Source organism: Phoca vitulina, unplaced genomic scaffold, assembly GCF_004348235.1.
Source record: "Phoca vitulina isolate PV1807 unplaced genomic scaffold, GSC_HSeal_1.0 scaffold19, whole genome shotgun sequence".
NCBI lineage: Eukaryota > Metazoa > Chordata > Mammalia > Carnivora > Phocidae > Phoca > Phoca vitulina.
In genome coordinates, this window is record NW_022589722.1 from 25491647 (window position 1) to 25517562 (window position 25916).

At 54.7% G+C, this 25916-nt stretch overlaps 1 protein-coding gene across 3 annotated transcripts; it reads right to left on the reverse strand.

Annotated features, from left to right (window-relative positions):
• Window positions 1–1236: 1236 nt before the first annotated feature.
• On the reverse strand, window positions 1237–20732 carry CBX7 (chromobox 7). Of its 3 annotated transcripts, none has more exons than XM_032416558.1 (6): window positions 20608–20732; window positions 18389–18432; window positions 11670–11735; window positions 7522–7588; window positions 4679–4751; window positions 1237–4332 (listed from the first exon to the last, which is right to left on the reverse strand). In XM_032416558.1, the coding sequence occupies exons 1-6, from the start codon at window positions 20674–20676 to the stop codon at window positions 4178–4180; spliced, it is 474 nt and encodes a 157-aa protein (XP_032272449.1). In that variant the 5' UTR covers window positions 20677–20732; the 3' UTR covers window positions 1237–4177. The 3 variants fall into 3 exon arrangements, with proteins under 3 accessions (XP_032272449.1, XP_032272447.1, XP_032272448.1); XM_032416556.1 differs by having other exon boundaries at window positions 4679–5030; XM_032416557.1 differs by lacking the exon at window positions 11670–11735 and having other exon boundaries at window positions 4679–5030.
• Window positions 20733–25916: the final 5184 nt, after the last annotated feature.

Consider the following 25916-nt stretch of genomic DNA (forward strand, 5'->3'; position numbering starts at 1 on the left):
GCGCACGGTTGCCCGTCTCCACTTGCTGGCCCAGGCTCTTCCAGCAGCACAAGAGAGGGGGTAACGGATGGTGGAAGCGGGCGCATGCACAGCTCGGAAGTTGGGGGCTTGGGCTAGCGCACCCCGGGGCAACCCTCAGCCAGCGATGGATGGCAGGCAGTGAAGAATGCTCCCATTCCTCATCCTTTGGGAATGGACAACTCTGGGAGACGTGGTTGTACTTGTCGGGTCATCTCAGTTGGAATGACACGGTGACCTCAGTAATGCACCTTCCATGGCTTTTCTTTCTTCCCCGACCCATGCTACTCCCTCACTCCTGCTCCTGGGATCACTCCCCAGAGAAAACCCCTGTCGTAGGCTCTGCTTCTGGGGGTCACCAAGGTACTTCCAATCCTACTTCTCCTCCTTCAGCCTCCATCCAGCTGAAGAACCACCATCTACTCGGTTGTCCAAACCAGAAACCCGGGCATAATCGTGACGCCCCCCTTACCCTCCCACCAAATCATTGCCCAGGTCTTGACAATTCTACCACGTAAGTCCATCTCCAGCCTCTCCGTTCCCCCTCTTCCACGGACATGTCCACAGCTGTGGCCACCATCACTCCCCACCTGGGTGGCCGCGGGGAGAGCCGGGATGTTGAGCTGATTCTTACCTGCTCTCTGTCACCAGCCCTGCGTGCTCCCATCCAGTCTCTACCCTGAGCCCAGGGTGAACCTAAATGCGGAGAAGCTTAGAGGACTCTCCCAGCTGTCACTCATTTTGGCCCCGACCACACCCTTTGGGCTCAGACAGCGGCGCCGAGCGTGGGTACACAGCAGAGGACTGTTAGCTCACAACGGTCCTGGGTTCCAGAACCTGCAATTACAAAGACTGGGGATACTGACCCCCTCCCCGCCCCCCCCCCCCCCCCGGTTCTAAAATAGAACACACTGGGCAGGAAGCAGAGAAAAGGTGAAGAGATCAGAAGCCCCACTCCACCTTTGATGACACCCTGCAGGGACCCCCACGGTGGGCATCCGCCCATCTCCGTGCCAGCTTCCACTTCCCCACCCCCCACCCCAATTCATCTCACTGTACATCTGGAGGTCTCCGAAAATGGGCTGGCCAGCCTAAGGTCATGGCTGGTAATTGGCAGACCCGGGACCTCCCCCCCAAGCTGCCACCCTGGGGACTGGAGCCCCTCCCTCGGCCTGGCTGTGACACCACCAAAGGAAGGCTCGAATGCGAGAGCTTTTTTCAAAATCATCTTTAATGTATTTTTAATAATTTTTTTGCCTCATTTACCAGATAAATCATCTAAATAAATAGATGCTATACAGTCTCTTACCAATATCAGTACAAAAATAAACCGCGCTCTGCATCCGCTCTAGCCCTCCCAGCACACACTCACTCAGAAAAGGCATGTGCTTGGAATCAGCCCGCGCCCCCAACCCTCCCAAATACATTCACGTTGTCTGAACAAAGCTCGACGCTCATTCCGTGCAAAGGCAGCCTTCTTGTGCTGAGATGTGGAGTTCAGGCCGGCCACTTACAAAGCAAAGCTAAGCCACCTTACATGGGCATAGCGCCTCCCCCTGCAGGAGGGGAGTCAGCAATGGGATCATCCCCCTGGAGGGATGACAGGGCTCGGCTGGGCATTGCAAGTGGCCCAGCCAGGGGTGGGGGAACCCTCTCCTCACCCCATCCCACAGCAAGAGGGAAGTACCGACCGGGCTCTCTACATTCAAAATGGGTGGGGGCTGGGGAAGGAAAGACAGACGGTCCAACTCTTTCTCAGCATCCCCACCGCTGAGAGTACTGGCCTTCTGGGATGGGGTGGGGTGGGGTGGGAGCTCAGTGTCCCAGGCCCCGCTGGGACGCTCAGGGCTGGGCAAAGGCCTGCAAGACCACACCCAGCCCTTCATAGAGGTCTCCATCCTGGGGAGCCGTGGGGAGCCCCTCTCTGAGACGCAGGACACCCTGCGCGCCTTAAGGGGCTGAGGAAGAGGCAAGAAGCATTCTGCTGCAGCTGACAGAACATCAGCTGTCTCACTCCACAAACGGCCCCCCCCCCAGACTCCCCCGAGCCCGCAAATTGCACAAACAGCTCTTTGAAAGTGCCCATGAGGCAGGAAGAGGTCCCATGTTCCCTGGGGGATGGGGTGTATGCCTTCTATTGCAAGCTGCCAGCCCAGCCCCAAAGCCCCGGCCAATAGCGTTCGATTAGAGAGGCCCCCCCTGGCCGCCCCCCCCCACCGCTCCACCACCCTCACATCTGTTGGGAGCCCATGTCCTGGGAGAGCCCCCCCAACTCCAGGCTGCCCTTCCTGGACCCAGGGTCTCACAGCTGGATGGGGCGGGGTTGGGGGGGAGTTCTGCTGCCCCTCCTTCCCTGGTCCGCCCTCACATACTCCTCTAGAGTCAACTTCCTAGGCTGGGAGGAACCACCAGAGGGGACCACCCCCGAATGGAAGCACTGAATTGACCCTGGACAACAAAGGATTAAGGAGGAAGGGGAGGAAGGGGAGAGAGAGACTCAGGGATTTAGGAATCTTGCCAGCAGGGCACCCCAAACAAAAATGGGGTCCAGGCTGTCTTTGGTTTGGGAACTTGGGAAGAAGGGGTCTGGGAGAAGAATCACCCTATCCTCGTGTCAGTGGGATTCTGCTGACTTCCTCAGGACAAAGCAGAGTGGGGAGAGGGCCCTGGGAGAGGGCGGGCAGGGCCCCACCCCCTATGCCCAACTCTGATGATAGGGGAAGGGTGGAGGGAGCCGGCCTTTTACTTTTGCTCCCCCGGTGCCCAGCCCCACCTGGCTTTTTCTCCCTTACAGGGCTGGAGCAGGGGAACAGCCCCTCCTCGCGGCCTGGGAAGCTATTTGGCCACAGTGCACATCTGTGCAAACCAGGAGGCGAGAGCCCCTCCTCCTGGCGGCCACAGCCCCTGCCAGGCAGGCGGGGGCTCATACACAGCCTGACCCACCATCCACTGCAGCCCCACTGCAGGAAGACATGGCAGAGGCCCCCCCAGGAACACTAGGTCACTCCCAGCTGTGGCATTTAGGATGAATGGGGAGGTGACACAGAATGGAAGGAGGAAGGGTTTCAGGAGTTGAAGGCTGCCCTGAGAAGGTGGTGGGATGCTCCCTCCCTCTCTGGGAGGGCAGCAAAAGAGAGGAGTGGGTAGGGTTGAAAAGTCACCTGAGTCAGAGGAAACAAGAGCCCTCGGGGGAGGCAGGACAGGGCCCACGTGCCTCAGAGCCTGTGCTGACCCACGGCGTACCTGCGGCTGGCCAGGTAAAGCCACGGAACCACATCTGCGGACAGCTGTGAGCAGACTGAGTCGGGAGCGATCCTGTCACATGACGTGCTGGGGAAGGCTGGTAAGCGTGGGGTGCCCGTGACAAGTTCTGAGGCTGGGAGTCACCCCACGATTCACCAGGTCGGGGTTCTCAACAGGAGGTTTACAAGACCCACTGCACGCATCTGCAGACACACTGCCTGCAGTCACGGGGTCCCGGGGCCGGGTGTGCACGCCTGTGTGGCTGGGTGTGCACATGAGTGTTTCTCACATGCCAGGTGATGTGGGGGGGCTCCCAGTGGAAGGGGCTCAGCTGGCAGCCACGCCCAGGGAAGGGTATGGGACGCACCGCAACAACCGCAAAGCCTTCCTCCTGCCCCCTCGTCTTGACCCGGTCATTTTTGGTCAAAGCCAGCCTCTATGTCCCACCGCAAAGCTGGAGTGGAAAGTTAAAAATAAAGAACCCCCCACCCCCAAAAAGGAAAAGGGAAACCAACCAGAAAGGAGGGAGTGGGGGGCTCAAGGGAGAGGGTTTGGGCCCTCCCATTCTCCTTTGGTTCCTGGGACCAGCTGCTGCGTCTCTAGAGAAGAATGATGATGGAGGCGTCCAGGGATGGGTGGCCCTGTCTCCATCCTGGCCCAGAGATGATCCCCTGCCGGGCAGGGCGATGCCAGGCCGCCCAGCCCCAGCCCCCAAAACAGACCACCAACCCTTTCTGTAAACATCAGGCGCAGAGAAACGGGCGAGGTGGCGGGAAAGTGTCGGGATCTTGCCCCCTGCTCCTGTTCCATATTTTTTTAAATAAAATAATTACCCCGCCCCCAACCCCTCCCCATCTCTGGAAGTCCCCACCCCAAGCCCAAAAGCAAACAGTTTACGAAGAGTAAAAACGGTAACTCAGAACTTCCCGCCGCGGTCCCGGAAGAAACCTTCAGCCGCCTGGGCCTCGCGGAAGGTGACGGTGACAGAGTTGGCGGTGATATCGGTCACTGTCACTTCACTTGGGGGGAGCACGGGTGTCCAAGGAGGGGGCCCCTCGGCCAGGTCTGCATCTGCGGCAGGCACGGGAGAAAGACAGAAGGACGGAGAGGTGAGGACGGCCTTGACAACAGCACAGGGAAGGGGGGGGCGTGCAGACCTCCGCCCGCCCAGCGCTGGCTCCAGCTCCGGGCCTAGCTCAAGGCTGGACACCCGGGAGGACTGTCTTCCCTGCCTGGACCACCTGCCCCAACAGCGGGACCACAGGAAGAGCTGGGGCGGTGCCAGGGCCCCCGCGGGCTGTGTGGCCTCAGGAGCATTCTGGGCCCTCTCTGGGCGCTGCAGCAATCGGACCTGATGACTCAAGGGGGACTCTCCAGCTCTCAGGGGCTCTGGGACGGGGGCGAGGGGCCACCTTACCCTCCTCCTCGGGGGGCTGCTCAGCGGGCTCCCACTCGCTGGCCGCGGGCAGGACGTCCGGGGCTGCTGGCTCCTGCAGGAAGAGCTCCCGTGGATGGCTGTGACTCTCCAGGTCGGGCCCGCGAGGCGGGAACTTCTTGCGTGAGAGCCGCAGGTACTTGTGGGCCTTGCGCGGCTTGCGGAGCGGGAAGGGCAGGGCGGGCACCAAGGGGCCCTTGTCCACCAGCTCGGGCGCCCCTGCCTTGACCACCCCCTCAGAGCTCCCGCTGCCGAGTGGGCACGTCAGGGAGAAGCAGAGCTTCTCCTTGACCTTGGCCTTGTGGGAGCTCCGCAGGTCCATGCTGTACAGCCGCTGCGGGGGCAAGCCAGGGCACGGCGGGTCAGCCCTGCCCTCCCGGCCGCTGCCGCGCCTTTGCTCATGCTGTTCCTCCCGCCTGGAGTGCCCTTCCCTGTGCTGCATGGCCCAGAGCCAGCCATTACCCCAGCCCCCACCCCAGCCCAGAAAGCCACCCCTGACCAGCCCAGCCCCAGGCCTGGCCTGGTGCCACCTCATCTCCCCGGGGGGCGGGGGGGAGGTGCAGGTGGCTCGGGGACGGGGGCCACACAGCAGAGGAGCATCCAAGAGTACGGATTGAAAATTGACCAAGAAAAAGCAAATCTGGATTTATGAAGCAGATAAACTAAGGAGTTATTCTTCATCACGGGGAAGGAATTTTTGCCTACTAAAGGACCCCCAAGGCTGAAACAGCCAGCAGGCCAAGGAGATGGTGTGAGGTGGATGCCCTAAGATTCCTAGGGTACTCCTCCGCTCTGAGCTGCGGGCCCAGCCCTCTGCCGATGCCACATGGCACTCTTGTTAGGATGGGGCTGGAGGGCACGTGTTCCACCACTTAAGGGCTGGAGTTTTGTACTCTAGGGATTTGTTTTATTGACTTTGGCCAAGATGTGTACAGATCCAAGAAAGATCCTTGGTGCTAAGGTGTTGGGAGGGCCTGGATCCCTCCGGGACAGTATCTTCTGCTGCCACCTGAGGCCAAGAGCCCCCAGGAAGAGAGTGAGGCCATGAGATGGGGCCTGTAGGTCAAACATCCCCCAGCTGGGAGCAGAGATCGCACGCACAGGCTCCGTTCTCCCGTCCTGCCCGCTAATGCCCGTCACTCGGCCTGGGACGCAGGTTGTTATGGGACAGGAGGAGGGCTGGCCAGGGAGAGGTCGGGACAAGACTGCAATGTTGGGAGGCCTTATCCTATTGCAGCTTAATCAAAACCCGCTCCTTCAGCCTGGCGCAGCGGCCATCACGAGCCCAGTAAACTCCAACACTGCAAAGCGCTTGGTCTTTGCCCTTCTCCACCTCACCAAGGGAGGACCTCAGCTACTAACAGGCATCCAGGAGCCCCTGGAGTCAGACCTAGGTTTGAATCCAGCTGTGTCACCCTGGGGAAACTCCTGGCCTCCTGGAGCCTCAGTTTCTTCATCAGTGTGATGGTGAAGAAACTGCAGTGGCTGGCTTCTGAGACTGCCCCAGCAAGGCCCGCCTCAAGCAATTCACACCCAGGTCCCCTTGGGCCCCGGGTGCTGTGGTGTGGGACTTGCAAGGCTAGCTCATTAAAGACACTGTGCTCCTCCCTTGCTCTTGGATCATCCGCTCTGGGGGAAGCTAGTGGCCATACTGTGAGGCCACCCGGGAGCCCTCAGAGAGGTCCGCATGGAAAGTACCAGGCCTCCTGTCAACAACCAGAGCTGACTTGCGGGCATGTGAGTAGCCACCTTGGAAGCAGATCACGCCGCCCCAGTCAAACATCCAGATGAGTGCGCGCCAGTTGGCATCACGACTGTAACGTGAACCAGAATCACTAAACCAGCTACAGGACTCCTGAATTCCTGACCCACCCGACTGTGATATGCTAAGTGTTTATTGCTCTAAGTTGCTAAGTTCGGGAAAGACGTGCGACAGACAGATACTACCTTCCTTCCTGGGACCCAATTCATTCCAAACCCCATGGAAAATGCCCACTGCGTGAAGGGAAACCCATCTTTTCTGTCCAAAGCTTCAGGTGATCTATACTCAAGGGTGGGCAGGAGACTGGCCATGGCTCACACTGTGTGGACCAAGAAGCCTTATTGTTTGGCTTTGAACACCTGGGTGAAACTTATTCAATTAAGGAGAGCAGCTATGCTTATCATCCCAATTTTACAGATGAGAAAATTCAAGCTCAGAGAGGCAAAGAGACTTGCCTCATATCACATCACTTCAAACTCCACCTGCTTCCCAAGCAAAGCAGTGAAATCAGCAAAGGGGCCCCAAGACCTGGGTAACTTGAGGTGTTCCGGAGTCTAGACGCCCGCCTCTGGCAGAGGACTGGAAAAGGGGGCCCCGTAGGTTTCTCCTTTCTCAAAAATGCCACATTTCTAGGGCATCCCAAGACAACAGTTCCAGAATTCTGAGTCTCCCTTTCTTGGGTTCTAAAACTCTAGGCTCCCACATTTCCTCAATCCTAAAGTTTATGTTTCTGAGGTCCTACAAATATTACAATGTTTTGGGGACTTTGAGTCTCATAAAGGCTTATTTACAAGATTCTAAACTTTCAAAATTTTAGGCTCCCATCAGCCATATACCCACCCTCCCCCAAACCCCACAGCACCTCCCCCCGCCGGCTGTCTTCCTTCCCCACACTCCCCCCATGGAGACTTACCCACTAAGGGCCCCCACCCCACAGTGCCCTGGGCAGAGCAAGGATGGTAAGTGGTTCAGCTCAACTAGCTGGTGCAAATGCACAGGGTGGGGGAGACTGGTGGGAGGAGCAGGGGGACCTGTGGATGGGCACCAAGGCTGGCGGGGTTACCTGCAGCAGAAGCCGCTTGGGTTTCGGGCCTCTCTTCCTATACCCCGACGCTCGGTCTCTCTCCTCCCTGGGGTGCAAAGCAGATGGCAGAAGAAAAGCAAACACTGGTGACATTTAAGGGAAAGTAAAGCATCCGCTCCACCTCACACTCTGCTGTCGACGGGCAAAGGGGCACCCGCCATAGGCCACCCCCCAATACTAGGGTAGGGACTCCTCCCCATTGCTCTCTTTACACCATAACAGTGGGGCCCCATGTTCAAATCCCAGGACCTCGGTCTTCCCATCTGGCAAAACTGGGGGGGGGCCACAGCCACTGGTCCTAATGGCTAAGGCGGGACTTGGGTGACGTCTCCAAAAGTATGTGGGTGTTTATTGGGCTCCAGGGTCACACCGGAGCTCTGCTCTCCATGCCACTGGGTACAGCCTCCAAAGCAACGCAGATCCGGCTTCCACTCTCAGGAGAGTGGTACAGAAACCTGTCAGTCAAATTTGCCTCCAGTGTCCCAGGGGAGCTGGTGAGACTGGGAACGGTCCTCTTGTAAGTGAAGCTCTGCCCAGGTTTTTCCCCATTTGGGATCTGCATGACCCTGGTGGAGAGGACAGGCTCTCACCTGTATCATCTGGTTCGGGAAAGGGAGAGAAACTCGCCTGCACTGAGTCCCTAGTAGGTGCCAGACTCTCTGCAGGGTGCCGTCCCCACATCCCAAACACACAGGCACAACCCGAGGATGCGTACAAAGCCACACATGACGCACGAGACACAACACGACAGAGACTCCAATGACAGCGCCGGGAGCGGTGGAAAACGTCAGCGCCATATTCATCCTGCCGATTTCACTTCATCCCACCCCACTTTCTGCGGCCCCCGCTGCAGAGGCCACGTGGGCAGCAGCGAGAATGTGGAGGCCGGGAGTGCACCCTCCCTCCCCACACAGGCTGTGTGACCCCAGGCAGTCTCTCCATCTGAGCTGGGGGAAACCAGCCCCAGTCCCAGGCAGCCCTTTCCACCACTCGTCCTCCTCCCTCCTCGGGGCAGCGCTGCCCTCGGGGCGCATCGGGCCCTCCCTCCCTCCCTGTGGAGTCGGCCTGCTGTGGGGCCCAGGAGCCAGCATTTGATCACACTGTGACACCAGCCACCTGGCTTGCCAGGACGGACCTGCCGGCCTTGAGGGTGAGATTCTTCTCGCAGAAGCCGGTGCTGGGCCCCAGGACACCCTGTTCCAGGCCCAGCTCTACCCTGACCCACGGGAGACCTTGGCCGGTCACTTCTCCTCTGGACCTCAGTGTCCTCGTCTGGAGCAAGAGGGTCCCTTCTCCCCTGGCCACCAGGGCTCTCGGGAGGAACAAGAGAGGTCCCTGGGATTTATCAAAATGGAGGGTAGACAAGCTAAAATACTAAAGTGGGGTAGGGGAGCGAGGGAAGAGAAAGAAGAGAGGAAGAGGAGGAGGAAGTAGAAAGGGGAGAGGGAAAGGCTGTAGGGGTAAAGAATAATGATGATAGTGTGTTTATGATATTTATATGAGTGTTGTTTATGATCATCAAGCACTGGACGCTCTGCACAAGGCAACCCTCTATCTAACCCGCACAGCCACCCTGTGAGGGAGCCACGGTTACTATCCTCACCTTATAGTCGTAGAAACTGAGGCACAGAGAGGTTAAGTCACTTGCCCAATGCCAAAATTATGACAATGTCGGCTGCTGAGCTCTGGGCTCCAGGCCTAGTGAGGGTCAGGCCCAGGGTCCAGCAGGCCCTGCAGGGCAGGCCTGGAATCCAGGCCACATGATCCTGGTTTCCAATCTGCAGCGTGTGTGCGTGCGTGCGTAAAGGGGGAGGGGTCCATTCTATCCAGTCCTCACCACCCAGGTGGATCCTGCCTATCAACATCCAGGGCCGCAGGGGAGTGGCACCCTGGAGTCGCGCCCTCTCAGCCTCTCCCTGCGGGCGGGACTCCGCAGAAGAGCCCCCTTGCCAGACTCCTTCTGAGTCTCTTTAAAACTCTGCAAGGCAGGTGTTAAGTGGACATCATCCCTCTTTTACCCCCTCTTCACCAAGACTGAGAGAGAAGTAGGCCAAAAGTCACACAGTGGGTCTGTAAAAGTCTCCAAGCTCTTCTTTTGTTCCTTAACTATTGACTTTTCTGACTCATTCAAAATAAGATCCAAATCCTCCACCGGGACTTATGTGGCACTCCCGGAGCTGTGCTCCCCCTTCCTTCAGCTGCCCTACTCCTGCCTCATCTCCCCCACCTCACCCAGCTCACACCACTCCAGCCGGCCACACTCAGAGCCATGCTTGCCTCCATGCTGTTCCTTAAACACTGGCTCTCACCCCAGGGCCTTTGCACTGTTCTCTTTACCTGGGATGTCCCCCTCTAAAATACTTGCCGGGCTCATTCCCTCACGTAATCCAGGTTTATGGTCAAACACCCCTACCCAGCCACCCCACTGATCCCTGCACCCCCACCCATCCCCTCTCCCTGCCCCCAACCCTGTCTTTGCAATAGTTATGACCATCTGATATCATATACATTTATTGGTGGTTTTTTTTTGTATGTCTCTGCATTGGAATTCAAGCCCCATGAGAATAGGGATGTTTGTTGGTTTTGCTCCTTGCTGTGTCCCCAGCATCTGGAACAGTGTCTGTCACATGGCAGAACCTCAATAAAGACTTGTTGAACAAGCAAACGAATGACCCTTAGTTACCATCAGGGAGATAATTCACACACGTGCTCCCACACTTACTGGTCTACAAAGTGCTTTCACACACCTTGCTCCGCATGAGAGCCCCATAAGGTCAGCATTATTGCCCCACTTCACAGATGGGGAGGATGAGGCCCCAAGAGGGAGAAGGCCTTGACCACCACCACACAGCTGACGAGCGGCAGAGCCAGAACTCTAATTCAGGACTTGGACACCTGCCTGATGCTCTCCTCACTGCAGTCCAGGACACTCCACAGGATTCCCCCAAGCACCACAATCCTTTTAGATCAAGGCCCCACCAAGCGCCCAGGAGCCAGAGAAAAGCTGTGGGACAGGGACACCCTGATTTTTAAAGGAAAGAACAGGAACAGGGGAAAGTTTTCCTTGGAATGGGCAGCAGGACACTTCCTGGGGAGAACCAATGGGAAGAGGGCAAGGAGGGGCAGGGGAAGGGCATCTGACTGGGAGTCGGGAGGCCTGGGTTAGGTGGCTTCCCAGCTGTGAGGTCCCCCTGACAAGCCCCTTAGCTCCCAGAGCCTCAGCTTCCTCAACCGTCAGATGAGACTCTCATCCCCGTCTCAGGAGGTTACCGTAAAGGGCCAAATGGAAATGATTTTGTGCCAAGATCCCGCCCTGTCAAGTGGGCAGGATGGGAAGAGGCAGAAGGATTGGGGCTGCCTGCTGGCAGGGAGGTCGGTAAAGCTGGGGCTCCTACAGCAAATGGGGATGTTTAGACTCAAAAGGCTCCCACATCAGGAGAAACAACATTTTGTCAAAGGCTCTCCCCTGAGATGCACCCTCACCGCCCATCGGAGGAGCTGCCAATCACTAACCAGCCTTCGGAGTCAGAGCAGAGCATTGGCAGATAAAGGAGACTGAGGCTCGGGGGAGCTTTGTCCAGGGCCACTGAGCTGGGAGGTGGCCAAGTGGGACGGACCAGAACTCAGACATCCTTGCTCCAAAGCCACAGTCCCTCCCCTGGCCTTTCTCAAGCTTCACCGGACTTTCCTTCTCTTGGTGAGAGAGTCTCTAGGGAGAATCTCTCTCTGAATCTGTCGCCAAGGCCATGACTGCCCATTACGGACTTTGCTGCCCCTCACACAGGGCATCTCTGTAAAGCATTTTTATACCCTTCACAGCAATTGAAAGCCCTACCTTTGGGGGAATCAGAGCCGGTGTTATTAGGGATGGCCCATTTTACAGCAGAGAGACTGAGGCCTGGGGAGGTTAGAGAAGTGGCCGACATCACTCAGCAATAGGAAAGGGCACCAGGACCCTCAGCTGCCCTGGGACCTGGTGCCCACCCCCTTTCTCCCAGCTGCAGACTAGACCCCCGCCACCCCCATGCCCATGCCCCTCATTCAGAGCCAAGCCTGCAGCAGGCTCCTTAAGAAACCTCAAAGCCTGCCTTATGCCCAGCCCCAGTGGCAGCCTGAGGCCCCCTTACTTCTCCTCATAGGCCATGACCAGGCGGGGGTCCAGGATGTGCTCTTCCGGCTCCCACGTGCTGTACCTGGGGAGAGAAACAGGAGGTCGGAAGCTGCCCTGCCCCCCAGCGGCATTCCCTGAGGCTACAGCTGTTCCACCAGGGCCTGCCCTCTGCAGGCTCTTGCCCCCTTCCTGGCCCAGCATAACTGTCACCTACTCCCAGAAGCTGTCCCTGGCTGCCCAGGCCAGGTCAGGCGGCTCCGACGACACCAGAACTCCCCTCATTCTGAGCACTGATCACACCACCCTACAAATAACCGCGTCCAACACCCGGTTAGACCTCATGCTCAGAAGCACAGGGCACCGCTCCCAGGACTCCCTTCTCCTGAGAGGCCTGAGCATGTGGCCAAGGCTCTGGTGCCAGACTACCTGGGTTCAGATCCCAGCCCTGCCCTTGCTAGCTGTACAACCTTGAAGGATTTACTCAACGTCCCTGTGCCTCCGTTTCTCTATCAGTAAAGAACTCTTGTGCTGCTGAACGAGTTCATCTCAGTGCCTAGCACAGTGCCCGGTGCTTACGGCTGCTGCCCCCCCACCCCCGCCCCGCACCGGCCTCCTCTGCCTGGGCTGAGCTGCTCCCTCCCTCCTTGGCACACATCTGTACCTTCACAGCAGGGCCTGGCCCGCAGCAGGAATTGGGTAGATGGCTATCGGTATTTCCAGCAGGGACCTTCCACCACCCCCAGACCACAGAGCGTCCCCTGGTGGGCCAGACTTGGGAGGGACAGCTCAGCGGTTCCACAGCTCAAGCCATCTTTGTTCCACCTGCACTGCTGTTTACTTAACACCTGCCTTTAAAGCAGCTCGCTTTTTTTGTTTAATAAGTTTATTTTAAAAACAAACTTTAGGGGCGCCTGGCTGGCTCAGTCAGAGGAGCATGTGACTCTTGGTCTCGGGTCGTGCGTTTGAGCCCCACGATGGGTGTAGAGATTACTAAAAAAAAAAACCTTTATGACTTCCATAAATGGAAACACTAGTGTCACTCACCATAAACAGATGATAATGAATAAAAAATGAAAAGTTTTAAAACACATACCTGAATGTGTCTATACATACACGTTTTCAAACATACAACACATGTACAAACATATAAACACACATATATGTTCACGTGCATACACGTATATGTACAAACCACACCAAAGCAACGGACTGTGATTCTGGCCCAGGCTGCACCCAGCTCTGCTGGACAAGAAGGGAGGTGAGCAGGTGTCAGGAGGCAGAGAGAGGCCGGGTGGAGCCCCTGCTCCTGCTATCTCCTAACCAGCCGAGCTAAACTGTCCTGGGACACTGACAGCTACCAGTAGTCCAATCCAGATTCCAACACAGAATCCTTTCCTCCTTCCTTCCACTGACATTTCCGCACACCTACTCTGTGTCAGGGCCCGTGTCGGGCTCTGTGGACTCCGCAACAAAGGTCCAAGCCCTGAGGACCTCACAGTCCCTACCCAAGTGCCCCACGCCCAGCCTGATCAGGCAGTCGCACCTCCCTGGTACCGGCTGTTCTCTCCGCCTGAGGGCCAGTCCCTCCCTGACCTCCTCCTCATCCTTCAGGAGCCAGGCCCTTGCAGTTTCCCCTGACATCCTCCTCAAGCTGTCTAACTCCCCTCAGAATGCACCCTCCCCTCTGCTGCTCTCCACAGCCTGGTGCACTTGGCACCTGCCAAAATTACTGATGAATCCAGCTGGCATCCTGGCTGGCAGGCTATATAAGCCCCCACCCCAGGGTGCCCAGCCCCAGACCCTAGGTGCTCTGGGAATGGCTATAGAAGCCACTGTAGAGTTCTGCTCACCCTGAAGAAAAGCTAAAAGTGAAACTGGGGCTTTTTGATAGTTTGCATAAAGCCCAAAGTATAAGCAACCAGAAACTGGCAGAGACTCCAAAACTTCCTCTTCCAAAACAAAGGTTAAATTTCCTCAGCTGTTATCTAGTTACAAGAAAGGAGGAATTTTGTGTTCCTCCTGTGTCCTCTGCCTCGCCCTCTCTCCTCTAGCTGTTAAGATGTCTCTACAGTGTTCTAGTCCTCTCTGTCCTACCCACTGCCCTGCCCATTTTTTGTTGACGTGGGTGCTGTGTGGTTCCCGGCAAGTCCCTAACCTTCTCTGGACCTCAATTTCCTCATCTTAAGAATCACCACCACCACCATCATGGTAAGAGCACAACTCACTGCCAGGGACTCATCTATTCCTCATAAAAACCACCATGGGGTAGGTTACCCTATTTAAAGATGAAGAAACGGGAGGCACAGAGGGTAAGCATCTTGCCAAGGTCATTGAGACAGAAAGCGGCCAGTCTGTGGTTGGCACTGTTGAATCTTGGCTACCCTCTACCTTGGGGTCTCTCACTTGTCACTACATCTGTCTCCCCACCGGTCTGTGATGTCGATCGTGCCTGACTGGCCACGTCCTGTGTTTGACTGGGGCTTTGCACACAGTGGGTGCACGGAAAGGCTCAGTGGATTCAGCGGGGATGGTTACTGGGCTGGGGCAGCTGGAGGTGTATAACAGTGGGACAAGGTCAGACTAAGTAAGCAGCAGGAGGCCTGGTCCGGCTCCATGCTGCGAGAGAAAAAGGCTGGGGGTCTGCACTAGCGTCCCCCTCTCCGGACACCCCCGGCCCCTAAAGTGGAGGCCATTAGCCCTGCTCCGCAATGTGCGGAGCCGGGGCCACGGCGAGGGCAAACGCGCTTTGGGAAGAGCTGGGCGCAGGCTGGACCAGGGCGCACAGCCGGCGGGCGGCAGGGCGGGGTGGAGCGAGCAGAGGGACCGGCGCGGGTACGCCTGGAACGGAGCGCTCCGGGGGCGGGGCGGAGAGCCCCACTTTGCCCCGCCCCGCCCCCTGCAGCGCAGCCGCCGTGCGCGCGCGCGCACAGGTGGGCGCGCCCCGGATTATCAGGCCAGCCAATGGGGAGCGGGGGCGGGACGGAGCGCGCCAGCCCCGAGGTAAACACGGCCACGTGACCGGCCGCCCCGCCCCCGAGCCCGGGTAAACAGGCTCGCGGCCGCCCCGCCTGAGCCGCGCTGCGCAGGCTCCCGCCGTGCAAGGGGCGGGGCCCCCCAAAGCCAGGCCCGCCCCAGTCCCCCTCCAATTTAAAGCCCCCCAAAACGAGAAGCAGCGTGGCGCGCTCAGGTCGGAGACTGAGGGGCGCGGCGGTGCGCAGGTTCGTCCGCCGCTGGGGCCTCCGTTTACTCATCCGTGAAGTGGGACTACCAAAGGTCCCTGAATTTGGGGCTTAATGTGACGATTAGATGTGCTAAGCCACATGAAGCACTTAGCTCAGTGTGATACATAGTAAAAGCAAATACGCGTTAATTAAATCGATTCCAATAGAGTGCGAACACCTGCCAGGCCAGAACCCTGGACTCTGCTGTTGGTACTGAAAACCCGGCGTTGGAAGAGGAAGGCGCGCCTCCTCTGTCCCTGGCTAGGAAACTTTTGTCTCAGGCAGCCTTCCCCAGGGTCCTGTGAGGCTAGGGCCTCACTGGACAGGTGGAGAAATGGAGTTGCAGAGGTTGAGGGCTTTGTAAATCTACAGAACTAGGGTTCAAAGGCAGCCTGGTCTGGCTCCAAAGCCTGAGCACTTCCTACTGAATGGCCAAGAGAGGAACAGGCAAAAGATCCTCAGTCACCTTTGGCAGAGCTGATTGTGTAGGCCCCAAGCTCTGGGATCAGGTAAACCATAGTTCAAATCATCCCAGTTGTATTTGACCCTGAGCACAGACTCCTCTGCTGGGGATTTCTGTGTGCCCATCTGTAAAATGGGTTGCTATGAGGCAATTAAAAATGGGCCAATGCCTGACTCGTACAAGGTGCTTACTGATAAGCAGCCTGGTTATTGCTGCGCCCACTGACAATATCATTACCAAATCTCCATAGAGGCAGTCCTCCCTAAAAGATGGGGTAGTATTCACAAGTGGGAAAAGAAGAAAGGAATGCATTTCCGAAGGGGGAACAGCAGTCCTGGGCAGGCTGAAATCAGTGGGGTATCTGAGGGTCTCTGTGGGTCAGAGAGCCTGGAACTGATGATTTAACATCCTCTGCCCTGTGACCCCAGCCCCTCCCTGGGCAATTTGCTGTACCTTCCACAACAAACAAGATAGCTCCTCTGCCCCATCTGCTGGGGAAGAAGGGCAGTCATTTGTCTACAGTTGGGGAGAGAAAATGGGCAAAGCATGTAATGGTCTAACAGGGGCCTGGCACAGAGTGAGTGTATATCTAAATTATGCTTTCTGTTATTAATATAAGCCTCCTTGACCAGGGGGAGGTCTGCTGAGCAGGAGAATCTGACTCTTCTCCCTACCAAGGCTGGCACTACCCTAGCCAAGGCTCCCAGACCTGCAGGCAACAGCCTACCCAACTCCCCCCTCCCACCCTCTTTCTCAGCTTCTTCTCCAAGCAAGGGCCCGTAAGGAAGGGAGACTAAAGCCCAAGTGGATTACAAAGGAGCCCGGGTTCTCCTGCTTCTCCCTCTGACTGAACCTTTTTCCCCCCAAGTGAAGTGGGGTGATGCAGTGGGTGGCAGGAAGTAGGTACCACACCGCATGCGGTTGGAAGTTATATTTTTGTCATGATCTCCCCTCTTTGGGCCCCAGTTTCCCCATCTGAGGACTGATCTGAACCATTTCTAAGGCTACTTTGAGCTCCAATGAGGAATGGAATCTCCCAGATCCCTTTCCTGGCTGCAGGGAGATCTAGAGGCTGAACTATCTAACTTCGTATTAACAGCAAACATTTCCTAAGTGCCTGGTCATCTGAGAATGCACCAGGTACTTCATCTCCATCACCTAATCCTCACAACAATGCTGTGACAGAGGCTTCTTTATTCCGATTTGTAAATCAGGAAGCAGAGGCCCCACCACGTTGGGGACCTGGACAGGTGTGAGCCAGGCCAGGAACCCAGGACCAAAGTGCAGGGGAGCCAGGGGTGCCCCAGGTCATCTGGTCAAACAGGGCTCCCAGAACCCCTCTGGGGAGTCACAAGAGGCAGTCATTAGGGCCCACCTGGTGGTCTCAGCATGTGACAAAACAAGTGGCAGCAGGGCCAGGGGCTCAGGCCAGCAGAAACATGAGGGGCTGCTCTTGGAGTGCTAGGCCCTTCTCTCCTGGCTGAAGCCCTGCTAGGCAGACATATCCATTTGGGATTAAAGAAGTGGAAGAAGAAACTTTTCATTGATAAGTACCTCTGTTTAGAGAAGGAAATCTTTCAAAAGATGGAGTCCACAGAGAAGGAAAAATCGCCAACAGTGCCTTAAAGGCCAACAGGCTGGTGACTACACGCCATTGCAGTGCCTTCCAGTGCAGAAGCTAAGGGGGGAGCGTGCACCCAGGGAATCAGTGCTCCTGCTGCCCACCCTATGCATCTTCCTTTTCTAGCTCTGCCTCAACTCTTACTGCTCCTTTACCCAGGCTGGAAGGGCACGTCTCATCCGCTGTGAGGAGGAGGGGATCCTCCTCCAGTTCCAGGGTGTTGGGGGAGGCACAGCAGGGGCAGCAGGAGTGGACCAGTGCATTCTCTAGTTGCCCAGTTCCCAACCCCAACCTCAGGATGCCTGCAGGTCGCCCTGAACACATGCGCCCAGGCCTTGCACCCCAAAGATGAAGGAGCGTCAGAGAGGAGAGCAGGGCCTGCCCTATAGAGTCTATTTTGCAGAGCGAGAAGCTGAGGCAACATAGGCTGTATTTCCCTCTGCTGTGTCTCCCTACCAGGCCCCCAAGATGCTCCCAGAATCCAATACCAGGTCAGCCCTCAACGTAAACACGGCAGAAAGCCCCTGGCACAGACAGCAGACGCTCTGGGCAACGGGGGTTTCCAGGAGTCAGTCCCTAGCAGGCAGGGCCGGGAGGCAGGGCACCCACAAACCAATGAAGAGGCCCCACGACTTGCTCATTCCCTCCCACTACCACCCCCCTGTTGGGAGGTGATTGGTTAGTAGGAAGGTTCCTGATTGGACCTCAGCAGGAGAGGTGGAGCCACTGGGAGAGGTCCTAGACCCAGCAACCTGCCCCCCATTTCTGAGATGGAGGAGGCACAGAGGAGATACCCGAAACTGGGGAGGCCAGTTTCAAGTCCCACCTCTGCCTCCACTTGCTGTGTGACCTAAGGCAAGGTGCTTACCTTCTCTGAGCATGTTTTCTCATCTTTAGAGATCACCATCATACCTGCTTTACAAGGCTGTATGGAAACCTGCTTGGTAGACTGGAGAATGCTGCCCAAAGGCAAAGTGGGCTCAGGCTCTGGCCCTAGCTCTATGGCACTGAGGACTCATGCCCCACTGGCTAGACTTGTCTTATCCAGCCCCACAAACCCCCACTCAGCACTCTATTTGCTCTACCTCCACCTGGCCAGCAGCCATCTCTGAAGCCAAGATGCTGGGCCTTCACCTCCCAGGTGCCAGGAAAAGCCAGGAGAGGGGAGGGGAGGCTCCAACCAGAAGATGGAGCCTCACCCAGAGGGGAGCAGGAGAGAAGAGAAGTTGGGGCCCACCTTGACCCTCATGTCCTTCTAGCCCCTGAGCTGGCAGAGGGGAAACCGAGGCCCAGAGAAGAGGATGATTTAATCAAGGTTCAAATGCCAATTACTAAAGCAGCTGGAGCTAAAAGCTAGGTGGGAGCGAGGCAAAAGGCAAATGGAAGGGTGGACAGGTAGGCAGACACACACACACACAAAGGAGCCTTACTTTGGAGGCCATCCTTTCCACTTCACCAGATATTCGACTTTACCCTGGGAAGAAAGAGAAGCAGACACGGTGAGATACACAGCTGCCCCGACTACCTCTCACAGGACAGTAAGGCCCAATACTTTCTGCAGACTGATGCTCCCCCACGACATACACAATCCAGGGACACTCCCCCCACTCTGCACCAGATCCCCACCAACCCAGAGACACCCAAACTTTGGCTGCTGCATGACTACCCCAGACTGTCCTTCCTGCGAAAGCACAGGAGAGCATCTGGCCCCAAACATTTCTGGGGCTCCTGTGGCAGAAGCTCAGAGCCCATGTTACACATGGGGAAACTAAGACCACATGGGGCATGTATCGCCAAAGATGCAGTGCCCAGAGTCCCAGTGCTAAGACCATAACTCCTAACTTTTTTTGCAGAAGACTCTCCAAATCCTAGAAAATTCCTCACTGGTGTGTTTCCCATGGCTCTAGCCCCACTACCCCCTCCCTGGGAGAGGCTTTCTCTGGCCCAGGGGTGACAGGCTGGTGACTTTAGGGCTCTTAACTCAAAAGACCCTGGCAGGACCCCAGAAAAGGCTAACAAAGTCTCCACCTTCAGAAGTGATGGTCACCCCTCCAGTAGTTAGAAAATACAGCCTGACCCCTCCCTTCCTCACTGACAGGGGCCTGGCTTTCCAGTCCCACCCCATCCGCACGGAACTTTAAGACCAAGATATGTCACCTCCTCAAAGAGGCCCGCCCTGACCAACCCTTCTGATGCCATCCCTCCCACCTTCCAGCTCTCTTTCTGCATAGCACACAGCCCCACTGGAAGGCATCTGTATGTATTCCTTGTTCGTTACGTGTCTCTTCTGCCAGAATGGCAGCTCCATGAGGGAAGGGATGTATGCTTCCCTGGGGCTTAGGATGGTGCCTGGGATGTAACAGACCCTCAATAAATATACTTTGAGTGAATGGCTGAAGGAATGATGTCCCTCACTCTCTGGCACTACCATGGAGAAGGAGGGTAACCACGGTATCTGTTTAGGCTACTGTGCATGGAAAGCACTGGGCTTTGTGGAATAAATTAAAATTGAGGAAATCCTGGAGGAAGGGAGAAGGAGGAGGGGCAGCCCCAAGAGTTCAACCCCATCAGAGCCGGGGGAAGAAAAACCCATGGCCCACCTCGACCTTCACCCTTGGCTCAAGATGCCAAGACTGAGTTTTCTCTCTCTAAAGATGAGCTAGCAATTAGCCAACTTGAGCTCCTGCTCTGCCTCCATCTCTACCTTGCTGTGTGACCTTGACCAGGTCATTTCCTCTGCCTGGGTCTCAGTCTCTGCCTCTGTCAAACAGGAGGAGGTGACCTCTAAGACCTCTCCTAGCCCTGCCACTGGAGCCTCCCAAGGGGCTGCAGAGGGGAGATAAGGGAAAAGGACGGTGGTGAGTGCCAGAAGGACTTTCCCCAAGGGTTTCCATCCCCCACCTCCGGTCTGAGGCGACCACTCTGCAAACAGGTGCACAGGAAGTGTGAACCGCCAAAGTCCAGCCCCGAGGCGCGGGTACCCGAACCCAGTGGAACAGATGCCTCCTTAAATTGCAGGGTATGTTTTGGAGGCGAAGGGAAGGGGGAGGAGCTTAGAGAATGCCCCAGCGCTGTAGGCGGTTTCACTGAGCTTAGCCGGGCGGGGCTGAGAGTTGGGGTGGGGAAGACAGAGAGGTGTGCGCTGCAAGACGGGGAGAAAGACGGAGGTGGGGGTAGAAGGGATCCGAAAAGGTCGAAGTCCAGAGTTAGACCTCAGAGGCAGGAGGCTGAAGCTCCGCCTCCAACTTCAAAGGTCTCGGTACCGAGTCCGGAGTCCTGAGTTCGAGACCCAGCTCCGACGCTAACACACCAGTGAGCCTTTTCCTCAACTTGGGCCTCAATCTCCCCTTATTTAGAACGAGGGGAGGTTGAGGAAGGATGGCGTTCAGGATCCCTACAGTCTGACCCTAATCTCCAGCTCTGGCGGGCTCAGCTGCCCCCAGGATGCCGGGGCGACAACTTTTATTCTACTCGTTCTACAAGGTGGCAGGGGAAACTGAGGCACAGACTGGGGAGACGAGCCCAGCAGCACGGAGCTGCCCGGGCCCCCCGCCCCACTTTCCCCCTTGCCGCCAGCGTGGAAGGGACGGTGCTGGGGACAACAAGGGACCCCACAGGGGTCCTGGGAGCCGCCCCCAGGCAGCCTCACCTTCCGCACGCGCTTCTTCCGGATGCTCTCCACCGCGAACACCTGCTCGCCGATGGCTGACAGCTCCATGCGGGGCGGCGGGCGAGCGGGCCCGGGGCCGGGCCGGGCCGGGCCGGGGGCGGAGCTGCGGGGCCGCGGCTGAGGCGCGCGATGCTCGGGCCGGCGGGGACCCCGTCACCCTCGCCCGGGCGCGCACGCGCACGCGCACGCGCGCACACCCCCTCGCGCTCCCTCACGCCGCCGACGTTCCATTTTTGAACCTGCGCAACGTTTTCCTCTGCGCGAGCAAGCGAGGGAGCGAGCGAGCGCGCGAGGAGGAGGCGGGGCGGGGGCTCGGCTCGCGCCCGGCAGGTCACGCCCCTCCCTCCTGGGCCTCCCCCTCCGCGCCGGCCCCGCCCCGCCCTGCCCCGCCCCCGATGGAACCCCGCCCCTCCCCGCCGCCGCCGAGCCGGGGCCGCGCGCTGCAGCTCCGCGGCGCCGGTCCGCGGGACTTATTTGGCGCGGGCGTCGCTTGGCGCCGGGGCGGAACGAGATCTTAATACCGAGAGGCGTTTCTTTAAAACGCTCCCGGTGACTCTGGGAGGCCGGAAACGACACGCCCCGGTTGGGCCGATTAGAAACGCGCAGAGCACGGAGGCCATATGTCCCACCTCCCACAGAGGCGCGGGCGGGGCCGGCGTGCGGACCCCCGAGCGGCGGGAGGGCGGGGCCGGCCGAGATTTTGCATCTCCGGACCGAGGCTTCTAGATCCGGTCTCCGGAGCGGCGTGGTTTGGCCAGTCCTGAGCAGGCGCCTGCACGTTCGTCCTTCCGTCCGTCCGTGGGCGACTGTGCGGAGGGCCCCGGCTAGGCAATAATTCGCGGCAGGTGTGGCCGGGGCGGGTTTTGCCGCCACGCACTTGGCGTTCGGCACATGGTAGTCGTTCCACTGTTTGTGGAATGAATGGATCTTGAGGTCCCAGACAGACTCTGCCTCACCCACCCCATCCCCCTTCTGTTTTCGCTCCGGCGCCACCATTCCTCCCCGCCGGGAACCGCTCCCCTCGCGCTCCCACCGCCTACCTGCGTGGATCCCAAGTCCTGCCTCCCTGACCCGCTTCCCTCCACACCCCTCGTCCTTTCCGCTGGACTGCAGCAACAACCTTCTCACGCGAGCCGTGTCCACGCAGTGCCAGAGAGCGCTTTCTCCAATGCAGATCTGACTGGGTCACTCTAGTGCTTAAAAACCTCCCGTAGCTCATTTCCCTCCGAATAAAGTCCAAACGCCTCTGTCTGGAGCACAGAAAAAAGAAATGATAGATTGACATTTGACTTTTTATCAGAAGCAACGGAAGTCAGCCAGAAGGCACTGGAATGATTTATCTAATGTCCAGGGAGAAAATAACCATCATGTTAGAATTACGTACCCAGTGCAAATTTCTTTCAAGAATTATGTGGCCCAGTGGAAATACCTTTCCAGGAGGGGGAGAAATAATAACATTTATAAATACTAAGACTAAGCCTTTGCCACTAGCAGACCCTCCCTAAAGGAAATTCCAGTGGAAGAACTTCAGACAGGAGGAAGATGATCACAGACAGAGGTCTGATGCAATAGGGAATAAAGAACAATGAACACTGACAATATAAAACAGTAACAATGTCTTCTGGATAAAAATAGAATTAAAATGCACAAGAACAATAGCATATAACTTGGATGAGTGGAGTCAAAGGGTTCTAAGATCCTTTGTCAGGAGGCAAGTGGAGATACCAAATACACTTAGACTTCGGTGAGTTAAGAATGAAAGTTGTCGGGGCGCCTGGGTGGCTCAGCCCTTGGGCGTCTGCCTTCAGCTGGGGTCATGATCCCGGGGTTGTCATTACCCGGGTAGACTAAGAGAATGGAAATGCAGCGTATAATATTTATCCGAATTATTAGAGGAGGAAAATAGAATGAGAAGATCCACCAAATCAATCCTAAACCAAGTGAGAACAGAGAGAAAAATATAAGACAGGTGGGACAAATAGATGACAGATATGGATTCAAATGTGCTACAATTCAATAAATGCAAGTGGACTAAATGTAGTTAAAATACAAAGACTATCAGACTGGATAAAAATCCAACTACATGCAATTTAGAAGAGACATCCACAAGAGACACTCCCGAAATGTAAGGGTACTGAAAGGATGAAAGTAAATGCCCGGGAAACCTACATTACACCAAGGCTAACAAAAAGAAGACTTGTCTAGTTCCTTTAATACTGGGGGAAAAAAAAAAAAACCCTCACTAGAAATAAAGTCACTTCATAACGAAAATGATCCAGTTCACCAAAAAGAACAATTTCAAATTTGTGTGCAAATTCCATAATCTTAAAATATAGGAAACATGAGAACTACACAGAAAAATAGAAAAATCCACAATTCTAGTGGGAGACTTAAAAACACACCCCTCTGTAATTGGTAGAACAAACAAATATATTCAATAAGGGTCTAAGAAATTTGACTAATGGACTTTCATAGAACACTGTGGTGGGTGACCACTGCAGAATTACATATGGAATATTTACAAAGATAGAAAATCTCAAGAAATTTCTAAAGTTTGAAATCATACGGAGTACATCCTCTGACCACAACACAAATAAGGCAGAAGTTGATAACAAAAAATAATTTCAAAAGCCCCATGTGTTTGGAAATTAAGTATATTTCTAAATAACTGATGGATCAAAGAAGAAATCGTAATGGAAATTATAAAACACTTTTCTATTGTAACTGAATGAGAATGGAAATATTACATATTAAAAACTGCAGGGACGCCTGGCTGGCTTGGTTGGAAGAGCCTGCGACTCTTGATCTTGGAGTCATGAGTTTGAGCCCCACACTGGGTGTAGAGATTACTTAAAAATAAAATCTTTTAAAAAAAATTGCAGGGTAAGCTAAAGCATGACTTAAAAGGAAATTTATGGCTTTTAATGCTTATATTAGAAAAGAGAAAACGCTGAAAGTAGTAAGTAGGTGCCCATCTCAAGAAGCTGGAAAAAGAACAGTAAAGTAAAAGAAAACAGAAGGAAGGACAGAGTGAAATAAGAGCAGAAGATAATGAAAAGGATCAGCAAAACCAAAAATTACTTCTATAAAAATACTAATTATACTGACAACCTCTGGTGAAATTTATCAAGAAAAAAAGAGAGAAGGCACAATTACCCGTATCAGGAACGAAAAGCCAGAGAGTCTGCAAATATTGAGAGAAAGAAAAGATAAAAGGTAATTATGAATAACTTTATGGCAATAGCTTAAAAATCTTAATGAACTGGGAAAATTCCTAGAAAAAACATAACTTACCAAAACCGACTCAAGAGAAAACCTGAATGAGCATCCCCGGTCATAGTACCAAAGTATCTAACAACAGAACACTGAGCATTCATAGCAGGTCCCAGCCTTAGCACTGAGCAGAGTCCAAGAGACCCCTAGCTATGCCAAGCACTAACGCTTCGATCTCTATGTCATCAGAAGGTCTGGGAAATCTGGGGCAGCCATGGAGTGGTTGTGGCACTTGGGGGGTTGGGAGTGGTGGCTCTGTGTAAGCTGGTGTGAAAACTATCTTGATACGGTAGCAACCCGCTGTCCCCCTGATGTCCCGTGGCCCCAACTGAGCATCAGACCTCCCCATAACCATTAAAAGAATTGAGTCAATCACCAGTAATGTTCCCACAAAGAAAGCTTCACCTATGAGTTGTTTAAAGAAGAAATACTTCCAGTTTTATCCCAACTTTTCCGCATACCAGAAAAAGAGAGAATGCTTCCCAATTCTTTTTTTTTTGTGACAAGAACAGTGAAAAAAAAAAAATTATAGACCAATGTCTCTTGTGAATATAGATACAAAAGTCTTAAACAACACATTAGCAAACCAAATCTGGTAGTATAGCAAAATGATATTATCTCGTGACAAAACTGGGTCTCGTCTAGAAATGCAAGGTTGGCTTAACATTTGAAAATCAGTTGATGTAATTCACCACATTAAAAGTTAAAGGAGAAAGACATATGGTCATCTCCATAGATGCAGGAAAAGTTCAATGTCTGTTTGTTTTAAAATGTGTCGCAGACTTGGAATACAAGGGAATGTCTTTATCCTGGTAAAGGTATCTACAAAAAACCTACAGCAAATATCCTAATTAATGGGGAAATATTGAAAGCATTCCCCTTGAAATTGGTAAGAAAGCAAGGATGGTCACAATCCCCATTTCCATTAAACACTGCACCAGATATCCTAGACCTGTGTTTTCCAACATGGTAGTCACTAGCCACCTGTGATTAGTGAGAACTTGAAATGTGACTAGTCCCAATTGAGATGCAAGACTAAAATTCAACACATACTGGATTTAAAGACTTAGTACAAAAAAAAAAAACCTGACACCGTAAAATGTTTCGTCAATAGCTTTATACTGATTACATATTAAAACAATATTTTTATAAATTAAGGTTATATGAAATATAAAAATTAATTTCACCTGCTTCTTTTGATTTTTTTCATGTGGCTACTAGAAGGTTTCACATTATGTGCATGGCCCGCATATATGACTCACATTAGGTTTATCTTGGACACGGCTGTCCTAGACAGCAGGACAACAAAAAGAAAACAAAGGTAAAAGGATTAGAAATAAACAAAACTGCCATTATTTTTGGATTCTTTGTAGAAAATCAAAAAAATTCTTCAGATTATTTTTTCAAATTAGTAAAAGAATTTAGCAAAATTGTTGGATTAAAAAAACCAGCATACAGGGGCGCCTGGGTGGCTCAGTCGGTTGAGTGTCTGCCTTCAGCTCAGGTCATGATCCCGGGGTGCTGGGATCGAGCCCTGTGTCAGGCTCTCTGCTCAGCAGGAAGCCTGCTTCTCCCTCTCCCTCTGCCTGCCACTCCACCTGCTTGTGCTCTCTCACTCTGTGTCAAATAAATAAATAAAATCTTTTTAAAAAAAGATGAAGTACAGTAAGATATCATTTATAGCATAATAAAAATATGTTGGGGCGCCTGGGTGGCTCAGTTGGTTAAGCGTCTGACTCTTGATCTCAGCTCAGGTCATGATCTCAGGGTCATGAGATCGAGCCCCGTGTCTGGCTCTGCGCTCAGTGCAGTGTCTGCTTAAGATTCTCTCTCTCCGGGGTGCCAGAGTGGCTCAGTTGGTTAAGCGTCTGCCTTCGGCTCAGGTCATGATCCCAGGGTCCTGGGATCGAGCCCCACATCGGGTTCCCTGCTCTGTGGGAAGCCTGCTTCTCCCTCTCCCACTCCCCCTGCTTGTGTTCCCTCTCTCACTGTGTCTCTCTCTATCAAAAAAATAA

Excerpts from the sequence above, each read along its gene's own strand:
- CBX7 (XM_032416556.1), bottom strand. The coding sequence starts at position 20,676 with ATGGAGCTGTCAGCCATCGGCGAGCAGGTGTTCGCGGTGGAGAGCATC. Across the intron at positions 18,433-20,607 it reads GGAAGAAGCGCGTGCGGAAG|GGTAAAGTCGAATATCTGGT; the intron begins GTGAGGCTGCCT and ends CTTTCTTCCCAG. Across the intron at positions 11,736-18,388 it reads TGGAAAGGATGGCCTCCAAA|GTACAGCACGTGGGAGCCGG; the intron begins GTAAGGCTCCTT and ends TTCTCTCCCCAG.